General features: G+C 34.9%; 1 protein-coding gene across 1 annotated transcript; it reads left to right on the forward strand.

Moving 5' to 3' along the window:
- The first annotated feature begins 2,560 nt into the window (after window positions 1-2,560).
- On the forward strand, window positions 2,561-8,530 carry LOC131145901 (sugar transport protein 13-like). The gene is made up of 5 exons (XM_058095081.1): window positions 2,561-2,711; window positions 2,862-3,187; window positions 6,729-6,853; window positions 6,951-7,242; window positions 7,395-8,530. Exons 1-5 carry the CDS (start codon window positions 2,561-2,563, stop codon window positions 8,118-8,120), a joined length of 1,620 nt encoding a protein of 539 aa, XP_057951064.1. The 3' UTR covers window positions 8,121-8,530.
- The last annotated feature ends 12,250 nt before the right edge of the window (window positions 8,531-20,780 follow it).

The following is a 20,780-nucleotide window of genomic DNA, read 5'->3' on the forward strand; positions in this document are numbered from 1 at the left end:
TTATTCAGGGTATCGGGGTAGCTTAATTTTTTGATATATATATATATATATATATATATATATATATATAAGAAAATAATAATAAATGGCATGAAAATTAGGTCATTACAAATCAACCAACTAATAACTCAAAATAACTAATCAAAAATACTCAATCAACCACAATTTGCAGCACTTGTGGAATTTCAGCTTTTGAAAATTTTTGCTTTAGCAATCCTGTGAGTAATTGCAAGCCTTGTATTTGAATGAAATTATTTGCTCTCTCTTAACTTAGATTTTCGCAAACGATTAACCAACGTACTCCCTTTTGGGTTTTCGCAAAGTGTTAATCAAAACGTACTTTCTTTTTATTAAGAGTCTTCTTTTAATTTCAATTTTGTTCTCTACGACCTGAACTTAGCATGCAACACAATACAATATATAAAGGTGCTGAAAATAAAGTGTAGGGAAAGAAGAACACCGAGATTTTTACGAAATTCAGCTTATCCCCAGCCCACGTCCTCCCCTTTGGCCAATACCACCAAAGAATTCCACTAGACACTCCTTTTCGGGTGGAGTAAGCTGTTTACAATTCCCTCTTTTATAGGTAGAGATCCCTCTCCAAGCAATACCCTACGTTTGGTTACAACGATCCAATAGCCTTAAACCATCAAGAAACAAGAAACAAAAAGAAGAGAACTTGTGTACAAGATACACTCTTAGACAGAGTAGGTTAGTACAACAATCAACACAATATACTTCAATGTAGATTCAATATAAAGAAATTGAAACTCAACGAAATTCTATCATTGAATTAATCTTCCTTTGATTGAAAGATTCAGACTTGAAAGCACAATTTTGTGTGAGATGATTAGCAAGAACTCAGTTAAGATACCACCAAGATGTGAGCAAGAAAACTTTTGAGAATTGAGAGCACTTGGGAGTATTAGATTGTTGAAAATATTTCTTGGTGATTAAAATCCCTGTCTTGGGGGCCATTTATAGAGTTTAAAAACTTATTTCCGTGCTCCCCAAGTTTACTTGGAGTGTTGGTCAAGTTTACAAAAAGATTGGAGCCCAAGAAACCAATTTTAAAAATTTTCCCGTTAGCATTTTTAAAAATCTCTCGAGTGGTAGTCGCCTGGCAAGACTAGTCAGGTGTCTGTCTCTGTTTTTTTTTTAAAGTAATAATACTGGCAGTCGCTTGTCAAAACACAGGCAGGCTCTTCAGATGACAAGGCAGACTCCTGTCAAGCTATCATTAGGTGCCTGACACCTTTCTGTTTGCCAGTTCTTAAAAAACACAAAAATGGTCAGTCGCCTAAGAATGTTGGGCAGATGCCTGAGCTTTCAAAAACATTTGTTTTTTAAGATTTGACTTTGAAAACTCTTTTCATTTGAGACCTTCATTATTTATAACTTTGGAAATCATATTTCAAGATCTTTAAAAATGGTTTCTTAAGATTTTAATTTGTCCTTAAAAGTGTTTCAATACTTTTTATATTGAGTTTTACTTGAATTACTTACATGGAAACTTCCTTAAGACTCTATATTCTTCAACTCTTGGAGTCTTCATGCATGTCCTTACTTTGAGTCCTTTCTTTGAGTTTTAAACATACTTTGAGCTTCATAATATTTTTTCAAACTTTAAGTTTTCATAGAATATGTCAATCTTTGAACTTTAACATCCTTTGAGCTTAGCTTTGAACCACTTGTTTATTTCATTTGCTTGAACTTGAGCTTTCTACCGTTTGATTCCTGAAACATTTCAACTTGGAAACATATCAAATTATCTTGATTTGTTATCATCAAAATAATAGTCGTAAGCCTTGTTAGGCCAACAACATGCCTTGCCATTACGGTTTACAACCTTTGACATGCTAGGAACAAGAGGAAGTTTAAGGGAGTTGCTATCCTTCTAGAGACCTTCATCAATTCTATTTAATCCCACGTTTACAAAGTTGTTTATGATAAATTTCTCTATCTGGTTGTATGAGTTCTGCTGTTTGAGTAGTAGTTATTCTAACCTTATTTGGCTTGCCGATTGCTTTGGGGGAGTGCTCCATTTTGGTTGTTTGAGTTTGTTTGATTGTTTTGTCATCCTGACTTTTGCCCTGAGGATGCCCAGATTTTGATATTTTGAGTAGTAGTTATTCTCAGCCGTTTTAGGCTTTCTGATTGTCTACTTAGCAAATCCTTTCCTAGGTATACGTGGTGGTGCTGTACATATCAATTTGGTTTATAATTATAATTTTCAGATAAAAAAAAAAGGACGTAGACCTTTGAGAACAATCCAACCACTCCTAACGTCCACTGCCCCATGATTTGATGGGATTGAGGAAGAACATGATATAAAAATAATAATAATAAGTAGAAACGAAGAAAGAGAGAGAGAAAGAAAACAGCAGCAGCATTATCTGTCAAAGTGGCAGCAGTACTCGTGGCCTCTTCTATGTTGACATCATTAGTGCTCTTATTCCTCTCTATTCAAAGCAATTAAGAGCTATAGTACTGCTTTTCTATATATATCATCGTATATAAAAAAAAGCTTAGTGAAACATTTTGGTGATTAAAAGTAGTGATGGCTGGTGGTGGAGGTTTCTCATCTGCAGCTCCGGCGGCGGCGAAAGGCGGAGGAGAGTTTGAAGCTCGGATTACTCCCGTCGTCATCATTTCCTGCGTAATGGCAGCCACTGGTGGCCTTATGTTTGGCTATGATGTTGGTGTTTCCGGTACTTTAATTACTATTAATTCGTTTAAATCATATATTGTGCATTGAAAGCTCATGGCAACACTAGCTAGGGAGGCACATAAAACATATATGTAGCAGGAGGGAATGCATGCATGTTAATTGATAAATGGCAAATACAATATGCATGCAGGGGGAGTGACATCCATGGACCCGTTTCTAAAGAAATTCTTCCCAGAAGTTCACAGAAGGATTAAGCAGCCAGGAACCAACGACAGCAATTACTGCAAATACGACAATCAAGGGCTGCAGCTCTTCACCTCTTCTCTCTACCTGGCTGGCCTCACCGCCACCTTCTTTGCTTCCTACACCACCCGCCGCCTTGGCCGCCGCCTCACCATGCTCCTCGCCAGAATCTTCTTCATTGTAGGAGTGGTGCTCAACACCACTGCTCAAAACCTCCCCATGTTGATCATTGGAAGGATCTTACTCGGCTGTGGAGTCGGATTTGCTAATCAGGTCTGTTATATATATATATATATGCTTTAAGAAGAGCCTAACCTAATAATTTTTCTTCACATCACTTCAAAATTTTCTTGTAAACTTGATTGTATTAAAGTTTTATTTTTATAAGAATTTAATTTTTAAATTTGCTTACTAATTTTTTATTTTTTATTTTCTTATTAGCGATAAGAAATGACAAATATTTTAGAAACCGGTATATATGCTTGTAAGGGTGGGCATAATTCGGGGAAAACTGAATTAACCGACCGAAATTGGTCGGTTCAGTTCAGTTAAAAAAACTGGTTCGGTCGGTTTGGTTATGCATTCCAATTTTTCGGGGAATCGGGTTTCGGTTCGATGAATAAAAAACATTAATTTGGTTAACCGATTAACCGAATTAATAATTAATTAAATTTTAAATTTAAATTAGTAAATGAAAATCTTGTTATTCTATTATCTATATTTCTAATTTTCTATTCCCTCTCACTCTCGGTCTCACACTCTCAGACTCAGTGCTCTCAGAAACTCAGAAGTCAGAAGGCCCTCCCTCTGTCCCTCATTGCCTCTCCCTCGCTCACCCGAGCTCAATCCTACATAGTTCGCACCACCATCTTCACGCGACGGCGATGCTATTGCCTGCGCCCATCGCCATTGTCGTCGCTGGCCATCGTTACCAGCACACAAGCTCCCTCTCATTCTCATTTTTATTCTTTCACAGTCTTGCGCATAGAGCAGTTCACCGAGAACCACCCCGGCTCCTCCTCACTGGCATCAAGCTCGCTCGAGCCCAATCGTCTCCCTAACCAACCACCTTTCCTCCACATCAATCTCCACTTCTCAGTTCTCCGGTTCTCCCTCTACGCGAATCGCCTCTTCTGGCTTCGCGGCTTCACCTGAGCCCCTCTTCCAGTCTTCCCAGTTTGTGACCCGTCTCGATCCCGAATCCCTCTTCGATTGGCTTTTCCCTAGCGTGGGTGTGGTGATGGATCTACACTTAGTGACTCAGGACTTCAAGGCTTCAACCTTCCCCCACCTTCCCTTGTTTCAGTCTGGATACACATACACTGATACACCTTCCCCCCTTCCTAGTTTCGGTTAAAATTGGTTAACCGAATTACCCGAAAAATAAATTCGGTTGGATTCGGTTCGGTTCAGCCAAACGGTTCGGTCGGGTTCGGTTAACAGTATTTTTTAACCGAAATTTTCAGTTAATTAACCGAATTTGGCCGAATCGACTGTTTGCTCACCCTATATACTTGAAAGGAGATAAATTCGTAAAATATAATTTTACATATTTATTTTCATTTTGATGTTGGTTATTATTTAAAATTGTTAAATGTGTATATTTTAAAGGGTATTTGAGGTTTTTTTTTGGGTAAAATTCAGTAATACCCTCTAAATTTTCTAAACATGACACTCCACGTCATAAGATTTCAAAAACTACCAAATAACCCCCCAAGAGGTTTATCCTTATTGTCAAAATGAACTTTCCCTTAGCTGACTATTAATCAACCATTAAGTCTAGTGAAAAAAATAAAATTTTATCCTTGATAAAATGACATTTTATCCTGTAATTCAATTTTGATAAGATAAATTAGGAAAATGACATTAATCTAATAATTAAATTAAGTAAATTGGTCAGTACAATACGCTTGAAAAACGAGCATATAAGTGAATAAAACACCAAATGACTAGTTCAAGTCTACTAGTTGACATAAGTTAGCATCACAACATAATTAAATTATTATTTTAAAAAATTTAAAAATATAAAAAAAATATAAAATTCTAATCATTCATAATATTTACTTATAAATTTTATGCAAATTAAATGATTAAATATATACATTTTTAAATAAAATATAATTTAAAAATAAGCTTGAAGCAATCGGTTAGTCAAATTGCGTCTTGTTTTCCGAGTTTTGTTATTTACCCTATTTAATAACATAACAACTTGAATAAAATTGGGGAAAATAGGTAAATTGTCTCAAACAAAAGGTCAATCAATTAATATAAATTTAAGTTTTCCTTATCCATCTAGCACACATATTTCACACACAAAAGAATTAGTCTTAAATTTTATATTCTTAATTTGTAAAGTATATAATTTGAATTTTTAGTTTATGTTTCTATTTAACACTGTTTGACATGTTACTTGAATTTAAAAATATTGAATTATGTTTTACTTGTTTTGTGATGTGTTTGATTACTAATTTTTTTATAAAAACCATATCTAATAGACATTTGTAGCATTATAATTACTTGATATTTTTTATAATTTACTAGTAGTTTTTATTTTTGATATATTTAAAATTTTTTAAAATAATAATAGAAATTTTTTTGTTATATTGATGTCCATTGGTTGATTCAAAATGATTGGACTAGTTGGACTCGTCAATTTGAGAATAGATTAGGTCTTCAATTTACTTTATCAATTTTGAAGACATTATAAAGACCATTTTCTCAATTTAACTTTATTAAATTGATGTCGTTTTAAAATATCATTTATGCGTAAAAAAAAATTTTCCCACATATTCTTGACGCATGATTTACTAACAACCAATTAATGAAAGATTCATTTTGTCAATAAAACTAAACGTTAGGGAGTTTTTTTTTTTATTATTCATTTTTTTTAGTTTTTGAAAACTGAAGGATTGGATTATCATATTTGAGAGAATGTATTATAATATTAAATTAACTTTTGTTCAAACCTATATAAATTTAAAATTAAAATATCTAAAAATTTGTGTATTCCTAAATAAAACATTATTATATGGTGAATGAGACATGATGATGGGAATGAAATTTGGGCACAATTAAATGCATTGTTCTGGTAGTGGCATGAGGGTCCTTGCTGGTCCATTTGTGCCATCTGACTGTATATATATGTTGTAAAAAGGAGGTGGACTGCATAGATTCTTTAGTTTCTGCATTATTTTTCTTCAGACACAATTGAGTATTTATTTCAATTTTCACATTCTAATGATTTAAGGGATGCCATATTGTCCTCCACTATTTCTGAAGCACAAATGGAAAGCCTATTTATCTTTACTGGCCTGAGGTTTTTCCGTACAATTAGAAAGAACACAAAGTGTAGATGATAATTAATCTATGTGTTTCACAACTTCTCCTCTTCTCCAGCTAATGCTGACACAGTCAGATTGCTTGTTCGGTGGCCAGTCAACCTCGCTTTATGCTTATTAATTATTCATATTCTTTTCTAACAAATATTAGATTAATGAAAAGTTTGGAATGGTGTGAATTTGAAGAAAATGTAATATAAAAGTATAATAATTATTGTTCAAATTCAATTAAATTAAAATTAAGATTCGAAATTTATACTTTTAAAAACTATCTAAACTTTAGTTTTTGAATTTGAATTTGTCTAGATTTACATAAAATATAATAAAAATTAAATTAATTTTTTTTTCTAAATACAAAAATACAAATTCGAAACTCGAAATCCATGCTCTGAACATAATTGATTAATTTGGGTACAATTAATTTACATGAATAAATAATTTCAAGCTTTTGAAATTTTGAATGGTGGATGGTGCAGGCAGTTCCTGTGTTCATATCAGAGATAGCACCGACAAGGATCCGGGGAGGGCTGAACATACTTTTCCAGCTCAATGTCACCATTGGCATCCTCTTTGCCAACCTTGTCAATTATGGAACCAACAAGTAGTAATCCGAATTTTCACTCTTGCCATTTTTCTCTTTAGCAATTTCTTCACATTTTAATCCACATGCCTTTGTCCTCGTTAACCGATATATATAGAATAGAAGGAGGATGGGGATGGAGGGTGTCACTCGGGCTTGCTGGTATCCCCGCAGTCCTGCTGACCATTGGAGCCTTCTTGGTGGTGGACACCCCTAACAGCCTCATCGAGCGCGGTCACTACAACGAGGGCAGAAAGGTGTTGAGCAAGATACGCGGCACCGACAAGATCGAACCGGAGTTCATGGAGCTCGTCGAGGCGAGTAGAGTTGCTAAACAAGTGAAGCACCCCTTCAGAAATCTTCTCAAACCGAAGAACAGACCTCAACTGGTCATTGCTGTGGCCCTGCAGGTTCTTATCATCCAAGTTCCAATTCAATCTTACCCCTTTGGTCAAACTATATATTTCCCATTTCACCTTTTTATCTCAAAAAATTCCAAGCCCCAATCATTTAGTCTCCTGACTATTATATATTTTCTCTGTACATGAATTGGGCATACCAGATTTTCCAGCAATTCACAGGCATCAATGCCATAATGTTCTATGCACCAGTGCTCTTCAACACAGTTGGGTTTGAAAATGATGCGTCCCTATACTCCGCGGTGATCACCGGAGCTGTCAACGTCCTATCCACCGTTGTCTCAATCTACTTTGTTGACAAGATAGGCCGTAGAATGCTGCTTCTTGAAGCTGGAGTCCAAATGTTCCTATCCCAGTTTGTGATAGCCGTTGTGTTGGGGATCAAAGTGAAAGACCATTCCAGTGACCTTAGCAGTGGAAATGCAGTGTTGGTGGTGGTGATGGTGTGCGTCTTCGTCTCTGCCTTTGCGTGGTCGTGGGGGCCTCTGGGATGGTTGATTCCTAGCGAAACCTTCCCCCTCGAGACTCGATCGGCTGGCCAAAGCATCACAGTCTGCGTGAACTTGCTCTTCACGTTCGTCATTGCACAAGCATTCCTCTCGATGCTCTGCCATTTCAAGTACGGCATTTTTGCATTTTTCTGCAGTTGGGTTTTGGTTATGTCATTTTTCGTGTTGTTTTTACTTCCTGAAACAAAGAATGTCCCAATCGAAGAGATGATGGATAGAGTGTGGAAGCAACACTGGTTGTGGAAGAGATTTATGGATGACAACGAAGACAACAAGGACAGAGACAATAGTATTGAAGGCACAACAATGGCTAAAGATGATGTGAAGATAAATGGCTTTGATGCTTCTACTCAACTATGAAGTGTGAAGTGAGGCAAATAGGTTTGGAAAACTTATATCATATTAAACTACAAATTAAGGTACAAGATGCCACTATTTGGTTCCCTGGTGTGAATGGTAATAAGAACTATTCTATTGTCATGATTTACTCTCATATATGATATATATTGTCGAAGATCTTCACACGAAATCTCTATTTCATGTCAAAATGTGCTCTAAATAGATTGTCAAAATCTTGGAGTGACAATAACTGATAATAGAGTGATAATATATATATATATATATATATATATATATATCATTTCTCAATTGTAATATATGAATGTGGATTGATGTTTATCCTAATGAAAATGTTATTGGAAGAACTTTGAATTGAGTGTTTGATCACAAGACATTGAATAAATAAAGTACCGTGCTAAACCATTGTACTATATTGAACAGTTGTTGATTTTTACTACACATAAGCTTATTTCATAAGAAAAAAAAAAATGATAAAAAAAAATTGACCCATGTTGTTTGGAGCATAATCTATAGATCTATAAAATATAAAAGCAAAATAAACAGACTATTGAAATAAAATAATTGGATCTAAAAAGCAGTATTACTATACCATGTCCAATAATTTTATTTATTGATTGGTTATATAGCCTTCCCTAAATGTCAATATATAGTTGTTTTCCATTCATTTAATGTCCCAAATGTTACAATACATACAAATAGTCCTAATCTTTCCCCCTTTCAATATCCTTGGCATCATCTAGTATATATATATTCTGTTGAGCACGATTGGTATGGTTTTCTTAATGTCTTGAATGGATTTTGGAGTAGAACTAACTCAAACTTGAGTTAGTGTGCTACCCCCTAGGACATGCTTTGAAAATCAAAGAAGAGAAAGAGGAAGAAAGGAGAAAGCATAGGAGCTCCATCAATGAGCCTACCTACTAACAAAATCAAAACCATAGAAAATCAAATCCTAAGTGGAAGTCCTAGATAATTATAATCAATCAAACCTATAAGAACCCATTCTTGATCAAAATCTAGATCTAAATTCTAGAGATTTTTTAAGCCAAACCAGAAGCTTTGAGCTAAGGAGATTTGGATAAGGAAAACATTAGAAAGAGCATAGTAAGGCAAAGCAAGAGTTTAGAGTAAGAGAGGGGAAGAGTTATAATACAACTCCATAACTGCGACGACCATGGCAGTTGTCAAAGGTCTAAGGTTTCTCACTAATCCTTGACACTGTGATGGAAATAAGTCTTAGTTGGTTAAGACAATGACACACAATTAAATTTGTTGGTGTTAGTTTGATAACGACACACAAAAGTGGGGGGCGAATTGGGTGATAAGAAACAAATATTCTTGAAATACTATGAAATCCAAATCAAAATTTAAGAATATTCAAACACTTAAGCAGTGAATAGATCATATTATGTGAGAATTTAATTAAACCATAAGAATCAAGATAATGAAATCATACAATCAAACGACAAGCAAGAGATTGAGGAACACACAAATTTATAGTAGTTCATTCAATTGTAACCTACATCCACTCCTTAAGTAGACTAGCTTGAGTATTTTCACTATGTTCAATTAAATACACTTTCATGGGGCCATTGCACTCTCCCCAAAAGGTACCTTGTTAGGGTGTGCAACGTTCACGCTTATAAGCCCTCAAGATCTACCAACTGTTTCCAATGTGGGACAAAAGCACCCTGCCTACCCCTCCAGAGTGCTTGGTGTGTCACCCTGCCTACCCTCTTGGGCGCTTGGTGTGAGATTCTCCCCCACCCAATCCGGCAATGTCCCCGATCATCGTTGATGGCCACCCTACGTACCCCCTTGGGTGCTTGGTGTGAGTCGAATTGAGTCGGGTTGCCTCTAATACCACTATATCATGGGGCCATTACCCTCTCCCCAAAAAGGTACTTTTCTAGGGAGAGGGTAATTGCCCATGATATGCTTAGGACAAGATGTTTTGAGCACATTTCTCTCAAACCTTTTTCGGGAGAGGGTAATGGCCCCGTGATATACTTAGGACAAGATGTCTTGTGCACATTTCTCTCAATCTCTCTCTTGGCTAACTTTTTGAAAGACAGTACTGTAACTGCACTCAAGCAACTTGCCTTTAAATATTTTGGTAAACTACCCTTTCACAAATGCCAAGAATTATCAGCAATCCTTAGGTTCTTTTCTAGCTTGCTTAAAAAATTCTTGATTAGAATCAGTAATGCTAGAGAGACTTAATAATGTTTTAGCCTATTAGGATGATTTACCATGAGCTCAAGTATTCAGAAATACTATAAGAAATGAAGTATATGGATATTCAAAGAATTATTTGTACAAGTGTTTGTATTCTATCCTCTTTCGATGTAGACATGCCCTAATATTTATAGATGAAACTCAATCTCATTTGAACGATACTTAATTAATGTTCAATGGACATACCAATTGGAGAATGAACCATCACCTTAATCTTTCTTTGAGAATAATAAATTTTCAAGAATATCTTGAGTTCTAAGACTAAACTAGTAGATGAACATAATAGTTGAGTTGTATTCAACCCTAATTCAAATATAACACATTGGTTAAGACTGCTTAAATCACACATACGTTCAGTAATCATCTCTTAAAAAGATAATGTTAGCCAAGATAAAAGAGATACATTCAGATCATTGCTCAATATCACTTGATAGAATCATTTATGAGACTTCTTATGAAACTTCTTGTGAGACTTCTTTAGTTGCTTCTTGTAAGTTTTCTTATACTACATTTTATGAAACCTCTTATAATGTTTTTAACAAACTTCTTATGAATCTTATTATAACCACATCCTTAAAGTATTTCATCATGTGAAACATTAACATTAAGACATAAAATACTTGTTTTGTCAATCATTAAAATCTATCTTTATCATTTTCTCCCTTTTTGATGATGAAAACACCTTAACACTTATATCATGCTCCCCCTTAGTTCATGCTATATTTTTCAAGAAACACCCCCTTAATTTATACATGACATTCTGGATAAAATAATCCAATTCACATAATAACAAAAACTAATTCAACATATTTTAATCACAAGAGATATTCAATCATCATACCTATATCATAATAGCATAGAAATGTAACACAGCACAATAGCATGGAGTATTCTATCACAAGATATAATCAGCTATCATATCTAGATCATAATAGCACAAAGTATTACAATGTAGCAAAATATAAACTTCTACCCTTTTTGTTAGCAGCAAAATATGAACAAGAAGACCTTACAGAACATAAAAATGTTTAAACAATCATAGAAATTGTTTTAATTGACAAACTAGAAATTAAAATGAAGCATTTGTAAAGAGGTTGGGGCTTAGAATTTTCTCATTTTGTCCAGGATCTACTCTTGGTTTTTAATAGTTTTGAAACATGAAGCCTCAAGATTCCCCACTCATTTATTTAACTAGTCCTATTTCTTGTACATAACACATACACATAATGTGCTAGCTGGTAAAAGTGGTTAGGATATATTCATTTGGAAGCCTGCCCCTGATGGCAATTTCTCTACAAAAACGGCATGCGTGGCAGTGAGGAGAAAAAGTGATAATTTTGAGTGGACTGACTGGTTTTTGCATTCTCTATTGCCTAGAAAAATCTCAATGTGTTTATGGAAAGTCTAGTTTAGATGTTTGACAGTAAATGATAGAATTCAGGCAAAAGGAATATCGATGACTTCAACTTGTGATTGCTGCATGTAGAGAAGACAGAAAAACACTGATCATATTCTTTCTTTAGGCGAGGTGGCTTAAGAGGTTCGATATAGGGCTAGTGTGATGTTGGGGATTCCTTTCTAACGGTCCCTAGAAAAATAGAATTGCAAACTGGTTCCTCTATGCTCGAAAATAATCTATTAAAGGTATTTTAATCGGTTTAATTCTGTGTTTGATTACGTGTGCCTCTGGAATTGAAGATGCAAAGTAAGAATGGAAGGTGTTTACCAAAGAGCAAATCAGATGTGGAGAAGTGTTTGATATTGGGTTAGTTTTTTAGCTGAGAGCTTTAATTCTTTTCGAAAATTGAAGATATCAGACATTACGATTTTGAAAGAGTTTCAAATTTAGCATTAGGGAGTTTGCGCAAGGCCTGAAAAAATTATCTCGTGGGTTAAACCCCTAGCATGGTAGATAAAAATTAATTGTGATAGGAGCTGTAGGGGCAATCCGGGTACTTCGGGAGGTGGAGGAATCATTCGGTACTACCATGGCATGGTGAAAACAGCTTTTTCAAGCTATTTTGACAATGATACGAACAATAGTGTGGAATTAAAAGCAATCCTAGAAGAAATTCATTTATGCAAAAGACTTCATTATTTTAATGTGATTATTGAAAGTGACTCGAGAATTGTTGTTAGTTGGTTTCGAAAAGGTAGATGTACCTAGTGGTATCTTTGGGATTTTTGAGAGGATCTCGTGGTAGAGATAGAAGGAGTGAACTTCATGGTGATCCATCAATATAGGGAAGGCAATAGTGCGGCTGATTTTCTTATTAGAGAATGAGAAATGGAAAACAATGTCATCTATGAAGAACGACATCTTTTATCACATTCTCTGAAAGGTATCTTTTGGATGGATAGGTTGGGTCTCACTTCCCTTCATCATTAGTTCATCCTCTCGATTTTTGTTTGGTTGGTTTAAATTTTTTGATTTTAGTTTATTTTATTATGTTTGTTTTTTGTTAGGCCTGTTTAGATTTGTTTCTTATTTAGCTTTGTTTGGATTTGTAGTCTTGTCTTGGTTGGTTATTGGTGGTATTTTTGGGAGGCCTTTAATGTCTATTTTATCTGTAATCTCCCATTACTTGTCTTGTAGCCACGGTATACTTCTGACAAAAGTGAGGATATATCAATAAATAATTGGAGGTGCCGCCCTCCTTTAGTTTTAAAAAAAATCTTGTTCTATATATCTTAGATATGGGTGTAGATATGGAGTCGTATCTCGAGAGATGGTCTAGTAGAGGTACAAAGGAAGGCCTTTAGACTTTTATTTCCTTATCCAACAAGAAGTAGTTTTGACAAACCTCATTACAATAAGAGAATGCTTATTGTAAACAAAAGTTTTAAAAGGGCCAGGTTAAGTGGCACAGAAATCGATATCCATATTCTTACGCAATTTATTAGACATAGTGACCATAAGGCAGAGAAGTAGATTTCTTTTGAGTTATTGTTACCATATGGTTTATCTTGAAAATTAGAAGATTAATTTGATTATTTTTTAATTCCCCAAAGAAACAAGAGATTAGTATTAGTTAAAATGGACATAGATCCCTTTCATGGCAATAAAAAATTTATAATAATATGGTCACCTAATTTCAGCACTCAATAGAGAAGCATCAAGTTTAAACTAAGAGGGCTAAAATATAGCTTTTAGAGCCTTCTTTCCTTTGAAATTTTATAAAATAAAAAAAAAAAATGTATGCTTTCACCAGTTACTTCAAAATCTATCACAAAATCCTTTAGTTCAGCATCCATGTTTATGCCAAAGAATAAAACTTTAGTATGGGCACAGTAAGGGCTCCAACTTGTCTTGAATTTAGATAAAATAGTCGCACACCTGTGAAATAAAGGATGAGTAAAGCTGGCAGTTTTACCCCATCTATAAGCTTCAAACAACTCTTTTATATTAAAAACACTATGTTTGTTAGATTACCACTTTACCTAAAAGTTTAAACTATTAGGTTGTGGGCCAACAATGTATATCAAGTTTTAAAACTCCCCCGCCCACACGTGCATCTCGACAACCCATGAAAAGATAAACACATGATAAATAGCAGCCATAATAAGGAATGCAATATTTTTTTTTTAAATTGTAGGCAACAAGACTAGAACCCTAGTAACCAGCTTTGATACCATGTTAGATTACCACTTTACCTAAAACCTTAAGCTTTTAGGTAAAGTGGTAATATAACATGCCAACAATGTATATCAAGTTTTAACAATTTTAAAAGAAATTAAAATCTATTATTCTTGGTTGTAAAATGTATTTTTGAGGAAATGTATCAATGTATCTCACTTTACCACTGGGAGTAAGATAAAGGCCAACTTCAAAACCTTTCAATATAGATAAGGGAAACCTTTCATTTATATTATCACTGTCACTTCAACACTTGAACATGTTCCCTCTCTTTTCTTTTTGTTAAAGGTTGAGATTGAATTTGAATTTTTTGAGAGTCGTATAGGAGTTTAACAATGATTGTCTTTTGCTTCTTCAAAGATCTTTCACCCAAAGGTCCACTTCTTAACTAATAAGATTTTTTTCTCACTTTTGGAGGCGTTTTGGACTCAAATATGGAAGAGATGGTTTGCAGTGTGAGACACATAGTATGGGGCTTCTTTTGGAAATAATTTCTTTAATAACTGCTTGTAGTTTTTTTTTTTTTTTTTTCAAATATAAATTTTAATTGCTGAAAGACAACTAGTATGAGACTTCTTTTAGAAATAACTTCTTTTATAACCATTTATACTCTCTCTCTCTCTTTAAAAAAAAATGTATCATTTTAAAAAATTTTCTTAATTAGTGCAGCACATTCCAAGATTCCCACTGATTTTTGTAAATTTTTTTCATAAATCATTGTTGAAAATAATGGACAACTAATTTTTATAAACTAAGTCTTTTTCTTTTTGTTTACATTAATAATTTCATATTTAATTATGAAGCTCATTCGATAAGAAAATTAAAATAAAATCAGGCTTGATTCATTTACAATTGTTTCAAGCTTGATTGATAAATAAGTCAAATATGAATAAGATTGAACTCGATTCATTTAATTAATGAGTCCAACTTGAGCTCAATTTAGAAACTCACATACTAAACAAGTTATCAAGGGCTGAGGGAGGCATTAAGTGATTCATGAAAACAAATGGCAAGCAAGTAGAAAAAATTAAAGTAATGCAACTCATTAATAAACATCTCCATAAACAACATGTGATTAGTGAGAGAGGTAAGTAGGTTAAATCCAATGACAAATGCTAATGAGTTTTATAAGATTGATGAACACTTACACCCTCCTTTAATGATCTTTATATACTATTTTAGCTCTAGCACTATGAAACATCAAATTTTTGAGGAGTCATACTCCCTTTTTTACTCAAAGTCTTATGCCTACTTAAAGCATAAAACCTATACTATTATTTACATGCATGATGGTAACCCATCTCATGCACACAATAAAAGCAGTCATAGGCAAGCATAATGCCCTGAACAAACTTGGCTTGTGACATTTTCCTCCACTTATGTGGCCGTTGTCCTCGTAGACTTGCACTCTTCAGCTTGGGTCACGATTGGTTGCATGTCTTTTGCTGAAGTCCAGCTAATTTCTTCATCTCCAAGGTTTTTTTATTTTTTTCACTTCACTAAGAACTAATGTCGCTTTTTACCTTAATGATGTACTCATGTTGCTTTTTCCTTAATGATGTGAACTCTCTGTCTACTTTAACTTCTCTTCCGTTAGCTTGTGCTATCTTTAGTGGTGCTTTGGTTGACTAACTTCTTCTTGGATATTTAGTGTTTGTGTTGAATGGATTAAGGTAGTTGACATGAAACATTGGAAGCATTTTTCTCCAAGTAGGAGGATCAAACTTGTGAGATGTCTTCTTGATTTTAGCCAAGATCGATGGGGACTAAACCGTCATATTTGCAAAGTAGTATCCTATCCCGACCCTAAAGTGACCTAATTTGTTTAGTATGGAGATTAACAAGCACCAAATAACCCATGTTGAAGTGAAACAATCTTCTACTTTGATCTGTCCACTTCTTTGCTCACTTAGAAGCTTTCTCCAGTTAGGTTTGGGCAATCTCTACATCATGTATCCATTTTTAGGTGAAGATCTTTGCTCTTGGACTTTTTCCTTTGCATAACTCATCTATTATGTGAGGTAACAATGACTGCTAGCATGTAACAAGCTCAAAAAAGGAATCTTTTTGGTTGTTGAAATCTTTTGGGTGTTGAAATAGAATTGAGGCACATCAAGTAGTTGCACATTGTTCTTCTGATTGGCAGTGACAAAATGATGCAAGAACTCTTGTAGTAGCCTGTTGAATCCCTCCATAAATTCATGATATGTTTACTAGTGGTAACTTGAAAAGATGTCAAGCTTTGAATCAAGGATTTTGAAAAGTTTTGACTAGAATTTCTCAATGAATCTTATGTCTTGGTCATCGATAATATATTGGGAACACCCCAATACTTCACAATATGTTTAAAAAACAACTATATTGTCTTCTCTACCAAATAATACTTCGGTGTAGGTATGAAAGTACTTTAGTTTGAAAACCTTCTATAACCACAAATATAGATCCTATATCTCCCATTATAGGCATACTGGTGACGAAGTCTAATAAGACACTCTCCTATGTCTTGATTGATAATAGAAGGGGCTCTAGTAGTCCTATAATTTTCTTTTACTCCACCTTATCTTGCTGGTAGGTGAGATAAGTTTGGGTATACTCGACCTCATCATCACGTGTTTGTGGCTAGTAATACCTCTACTTTAGTCATGCCAAAGTGGGATTCCATCTTGAATGATCACTTGTCAAATATTTAGCTTGAGGTATAAAGATTTAGTTACCATGTGTCATCAATAATTTTTCTTTTGTCAACTTTATGAGGTTTTGGGCAATTGGATCTTTGGCAATGTTCTCCTTAATGCACTTCCATATTATCGTGATAACCTTACTGTCAAGTGAGTTACCACCTATAAGGCCGCAAACTTGGCCTTCTTTCTCAGTGCAATTGTGGCTTAGTTCATCTGCCCTATGATGTGCTCAAATAAAGAATCAAACTTTGCTAAGAATTCTTGCCAACAAGCTTATTTGGGTTATAACTTTGGCTTTGTAAATAAGTGACTACTAGCCGAATTATTTGTTTTCACCACAAACTTCAACCTAATTAAATAGGCATTATTGTCACACACTAAGACAATGTATCATCGCTAGTATCTCTTTCTCTTAAGTTGTGTACCTTTGTTCAACTTCATTAAGCTTAAGACTCTTGTATGCAATAGTTTTAACTTTGGTGCAATCCCAAGAGGGGGGTTGAAATGGTATTTAAAAATTTTATCGCCTAGGTCAATCGGTTTAACAACTATATTACACAACCCATGGTTAGTTTATGCAATCAATAAATAAACATACACGTGCAGTAAAGTAAAGTATGGAAAAAGTAAACGATACACGCGATATGTTGTTGAGGTTTGGCCAAAGTATCTATGTCCCCGCCTTGGCTACATCAACATAAGGATTCCACTATGGCTCATTTAAAAGAGTGGAGCGGCACCTAATACAACATGTCTTACCAGGGTGGCACACCTAACTTTCCTAACCGGGTCTAAGCCAGACCGGGACTATTCCATAGGGCTAGTCTCCCTCTTCAGGCTCACACCTGGAATAAAACAAATGATATGAAATTTTTGTACACAGAAATACGCTTCTTCATAAGCAGATATGTACACCATTATAGCTCAAGTAATATTGCAAGCACGTATGATATGTAAATATGCTTAGTCCTTTAATGTGTGCTAAACACTTAAATAGGTATGACAATCAATCTAGATCAAGAGTGTATATCTAAGCAGGATTTGAAACACAATACTTGAATATCACAATATCAGATCAAATTTTCAAATATGCTAGCAAGTTGATTCAAACAAATTCAGTAAAATGTTTTCAATATACTACGCACAAGGAGTGTTTGAATGCAAACTTTGAAAATATTTTTTGCACACAAAAATACAGGCTTAGGTAACTTGCAATGACAATGCAAGAACCACAACCTACTAAGTTTTTCCACACAAGATTTATGAAATGAAATTTGTGGAAGAACTTAATGTTATACTCTCAAATAAAATCAATCAAACAATATAGCAAATGAGAGTACTAGCTAGTGAGATTAGGCACAATCACTTTAGAAATACTCACAACACTCAAAAAATTAAAGAAAATGGAGTGTATGAGTGCTTAGGAGTAGTATAGGCTAAAAAGAGATTTTTGAATTTGAGAGAATTTTGGCCTTAATCAAATTGCTATTCCTTACTAATCTAAGAAAATGAACATGTATATATAGGCAAGCGGGAATTTTTTACCATTGGGGACTCAATGGGGATAATTAGAAAAAGTTTAAAACAAGTTTAGAAAAATTAACCCAGTTTACCCCTTTTAATTTCAGTAAAAAATTAATTTAACCCACGAGTTTCGGGTGCCCGATCTGAGGTTCGGGTGCCCGAATAGACTTAGTCATAAAATCAGTTTTTAAAGATTCGGGTGCCCAAAGTCAGGGTCGGTTGGTTGAACAAAAGTCAGAATGTTTCTATCCGTGGTTCGGGTGCCCGAAGCTAAGTTAGGTTAACCGAACTAGCAAGTTCGGTCGCCCGAGGTCTTTTTGTACGTAAAGGTTCAGGCGCCCAAGTTGGTGAAAAGTGTTCTGACACGGATTCAGGTGATTAAGGAAGATATGTTCAAATTGGTTCGGTCGCCTAAACAAAAAGTCAACAAGTTGACCTGTCTAGGGTTCAGTCGCCCGAGACATTTTAAATGCCACAGGTTCGGTCACTCGAGCTCTCTCAAGATTTTAAATTAAAAGTCCAATTTTTCTTCATTTAATTTCCTAGATATAATAAGTGATGTTTGGGAACTATATGTACTAAGTGTAGGTACCTAAGGTCCAACTAGGGTCTGTTTGAGCATACCTACCTATCATGCATGGTGTAAATTATTACAAGTCATATGAGTGTACAGTCCATAATAATATTACATCTTAGAATGAAGAAAGTGAAAAATAATTATAAATACAACACAAAATTTCTTCATTCATCGGCACGAACACCGTACGTCATCATGATATGTCTTTCAGTTTGAGTACGTGCGTAGGGTGAACCTACATGCAAACCTTAGTACAAACCATCAATACCAAGAGTGTTTGTCATGATCAAAACTGGGTATCACCTATCAAGTCAACAAAAAGGATGCCCATCATATAACAAGACTCCTCCAAGGGTATAGTCTAAAGCGTCTATCTATACCTTTAAGGGTTTTCTGATGTATGGAAAAGCAAGTACAGGATCTCGCGTCACGACTTTCTTCAGTTATCAAAGGCTCCCTGACGCTCCTTTCTCCAATTCCACTAATGACCCTTCTTTAATAGTTCTGTTAAAGGGGGAGTTCTCCTCGAGTACCCCTCTATGAACTTCTAATAGTAATTGGCAAGTTCAAGAAATTAGGGAATGCAACTCATTCACTCTTGTTGGGATTTTCCAAATCCTCAATAGCTCTTGCCTTCTCCGTATCCATCTAAATATGACCTTGGTCAATCACATAACCAAGGAATTTGAGGATTCTCTATTGAGCAAAAAAAAAAAAAAACACTTCTTTTTCTTCACAAAATGATTGTTCTCCTTTAACCTGTTGAATACCTTCCATAAATGCCCTTTATGTGTTCCTATAGAGTGAAACTATAGATGACAATGTCATCCAGGTATACCATGACAAATTTTTTGAGGTACTAATAAAATACATGGTTCATCAAGGAGCAAAATGTCACAAGCGTATTCATCAACTTGAGTGGCATCACCAAGAGTTCATATACCCTATATCGTGTCACACGAGTCATCTTCAATATATCCCCACTTGATATCCTCACCTAATAGTAGCATGACCACAATTCAAGTTTAATGAGGTACTTTTCATGACTTAATTGATCAAATAAATTAATAATTAATGGAATGGTCGGGATAGTTGTTGCGCGTACACTATCACCTTGTTGAACATGCGATAGTCCACACACATCTTATGCTCCCATCATGTTTCCTTTGAAACAACACTAGTACTTTGAACGATGCCATGGAAAGAAATATATAATCTGCTTCTAATAATTCATCTAGCTTGTTTCCTTAACTCCGCCATCTTGATCAAGAGGCGCCATTTGATATAGCCTCTTTCATAAGTGGCTTCACTCTTGGTAACAACTTGATCTCATATTCCACACCTTGTCATGGAGGTAAGTTGTAAGGTAGCTTTTTTGGCTTCCTAACTTTATACTCATCAAACATGACTTGGATGGCAGTAGCCACCTACTCTCGACCCACTTCTTCATCGATCAGTGACTAGCGTGGCATGATATGTTAGTTCACCCCTTCTTAATCCTTTCTTGAGTTAGTATGATAAAAAGGAACTTCTCATCATCTCCTTTCTTTATAGCGATTTGCACCATGTAAGGGTGGTCTCTCATTAGAATGATAAAGTAATTAGCAAACAAAATCGACACGACCTTAGTCTCCCTCAATATTTCCATTCCAAAAATTAATTATTGGGAAATCATTCAATGGCATAGTTGTGAAATTTGCATGTCTCACTCACTGTCCAAGCTTTATAGTCACTTGCTTGGCTATTCCTATAGTAGGCTAAGCTACAAAGTTAACCATTTCCATGCATTCTAAATCCTTTTGTAAGGATAAGTTGAGTCTCCATGTTTCTATTTGTGAAAAAAAAAATTATTGGTATCCCTGGTACCGAGATGTTCTTTCTATTGACCCGTAAGTTTACAAACATTAACCTTTTAGCTAGGTAACTTTCATCCATTTTATTTTCCTCTACAACGTGTTGACTAACCACATTGCACCTATATCCTTGGGGTTTCCTTCTCATCC

Source organism: Malania oleifera, chromosome 13, assembly GCF_029873635.1.
Source record: "Malania oleifera isolate guangnan ecotype guangnan chromosome 13, ASM2987363v1, whole genome shotgun sequence".
NCBI classification, from domain to species: Eukaryota; Viridiplantae; Streptophyta; class Magnoliopsida; order Santalales; family Ximeniaceae; genus Malania; species Malania oleifera.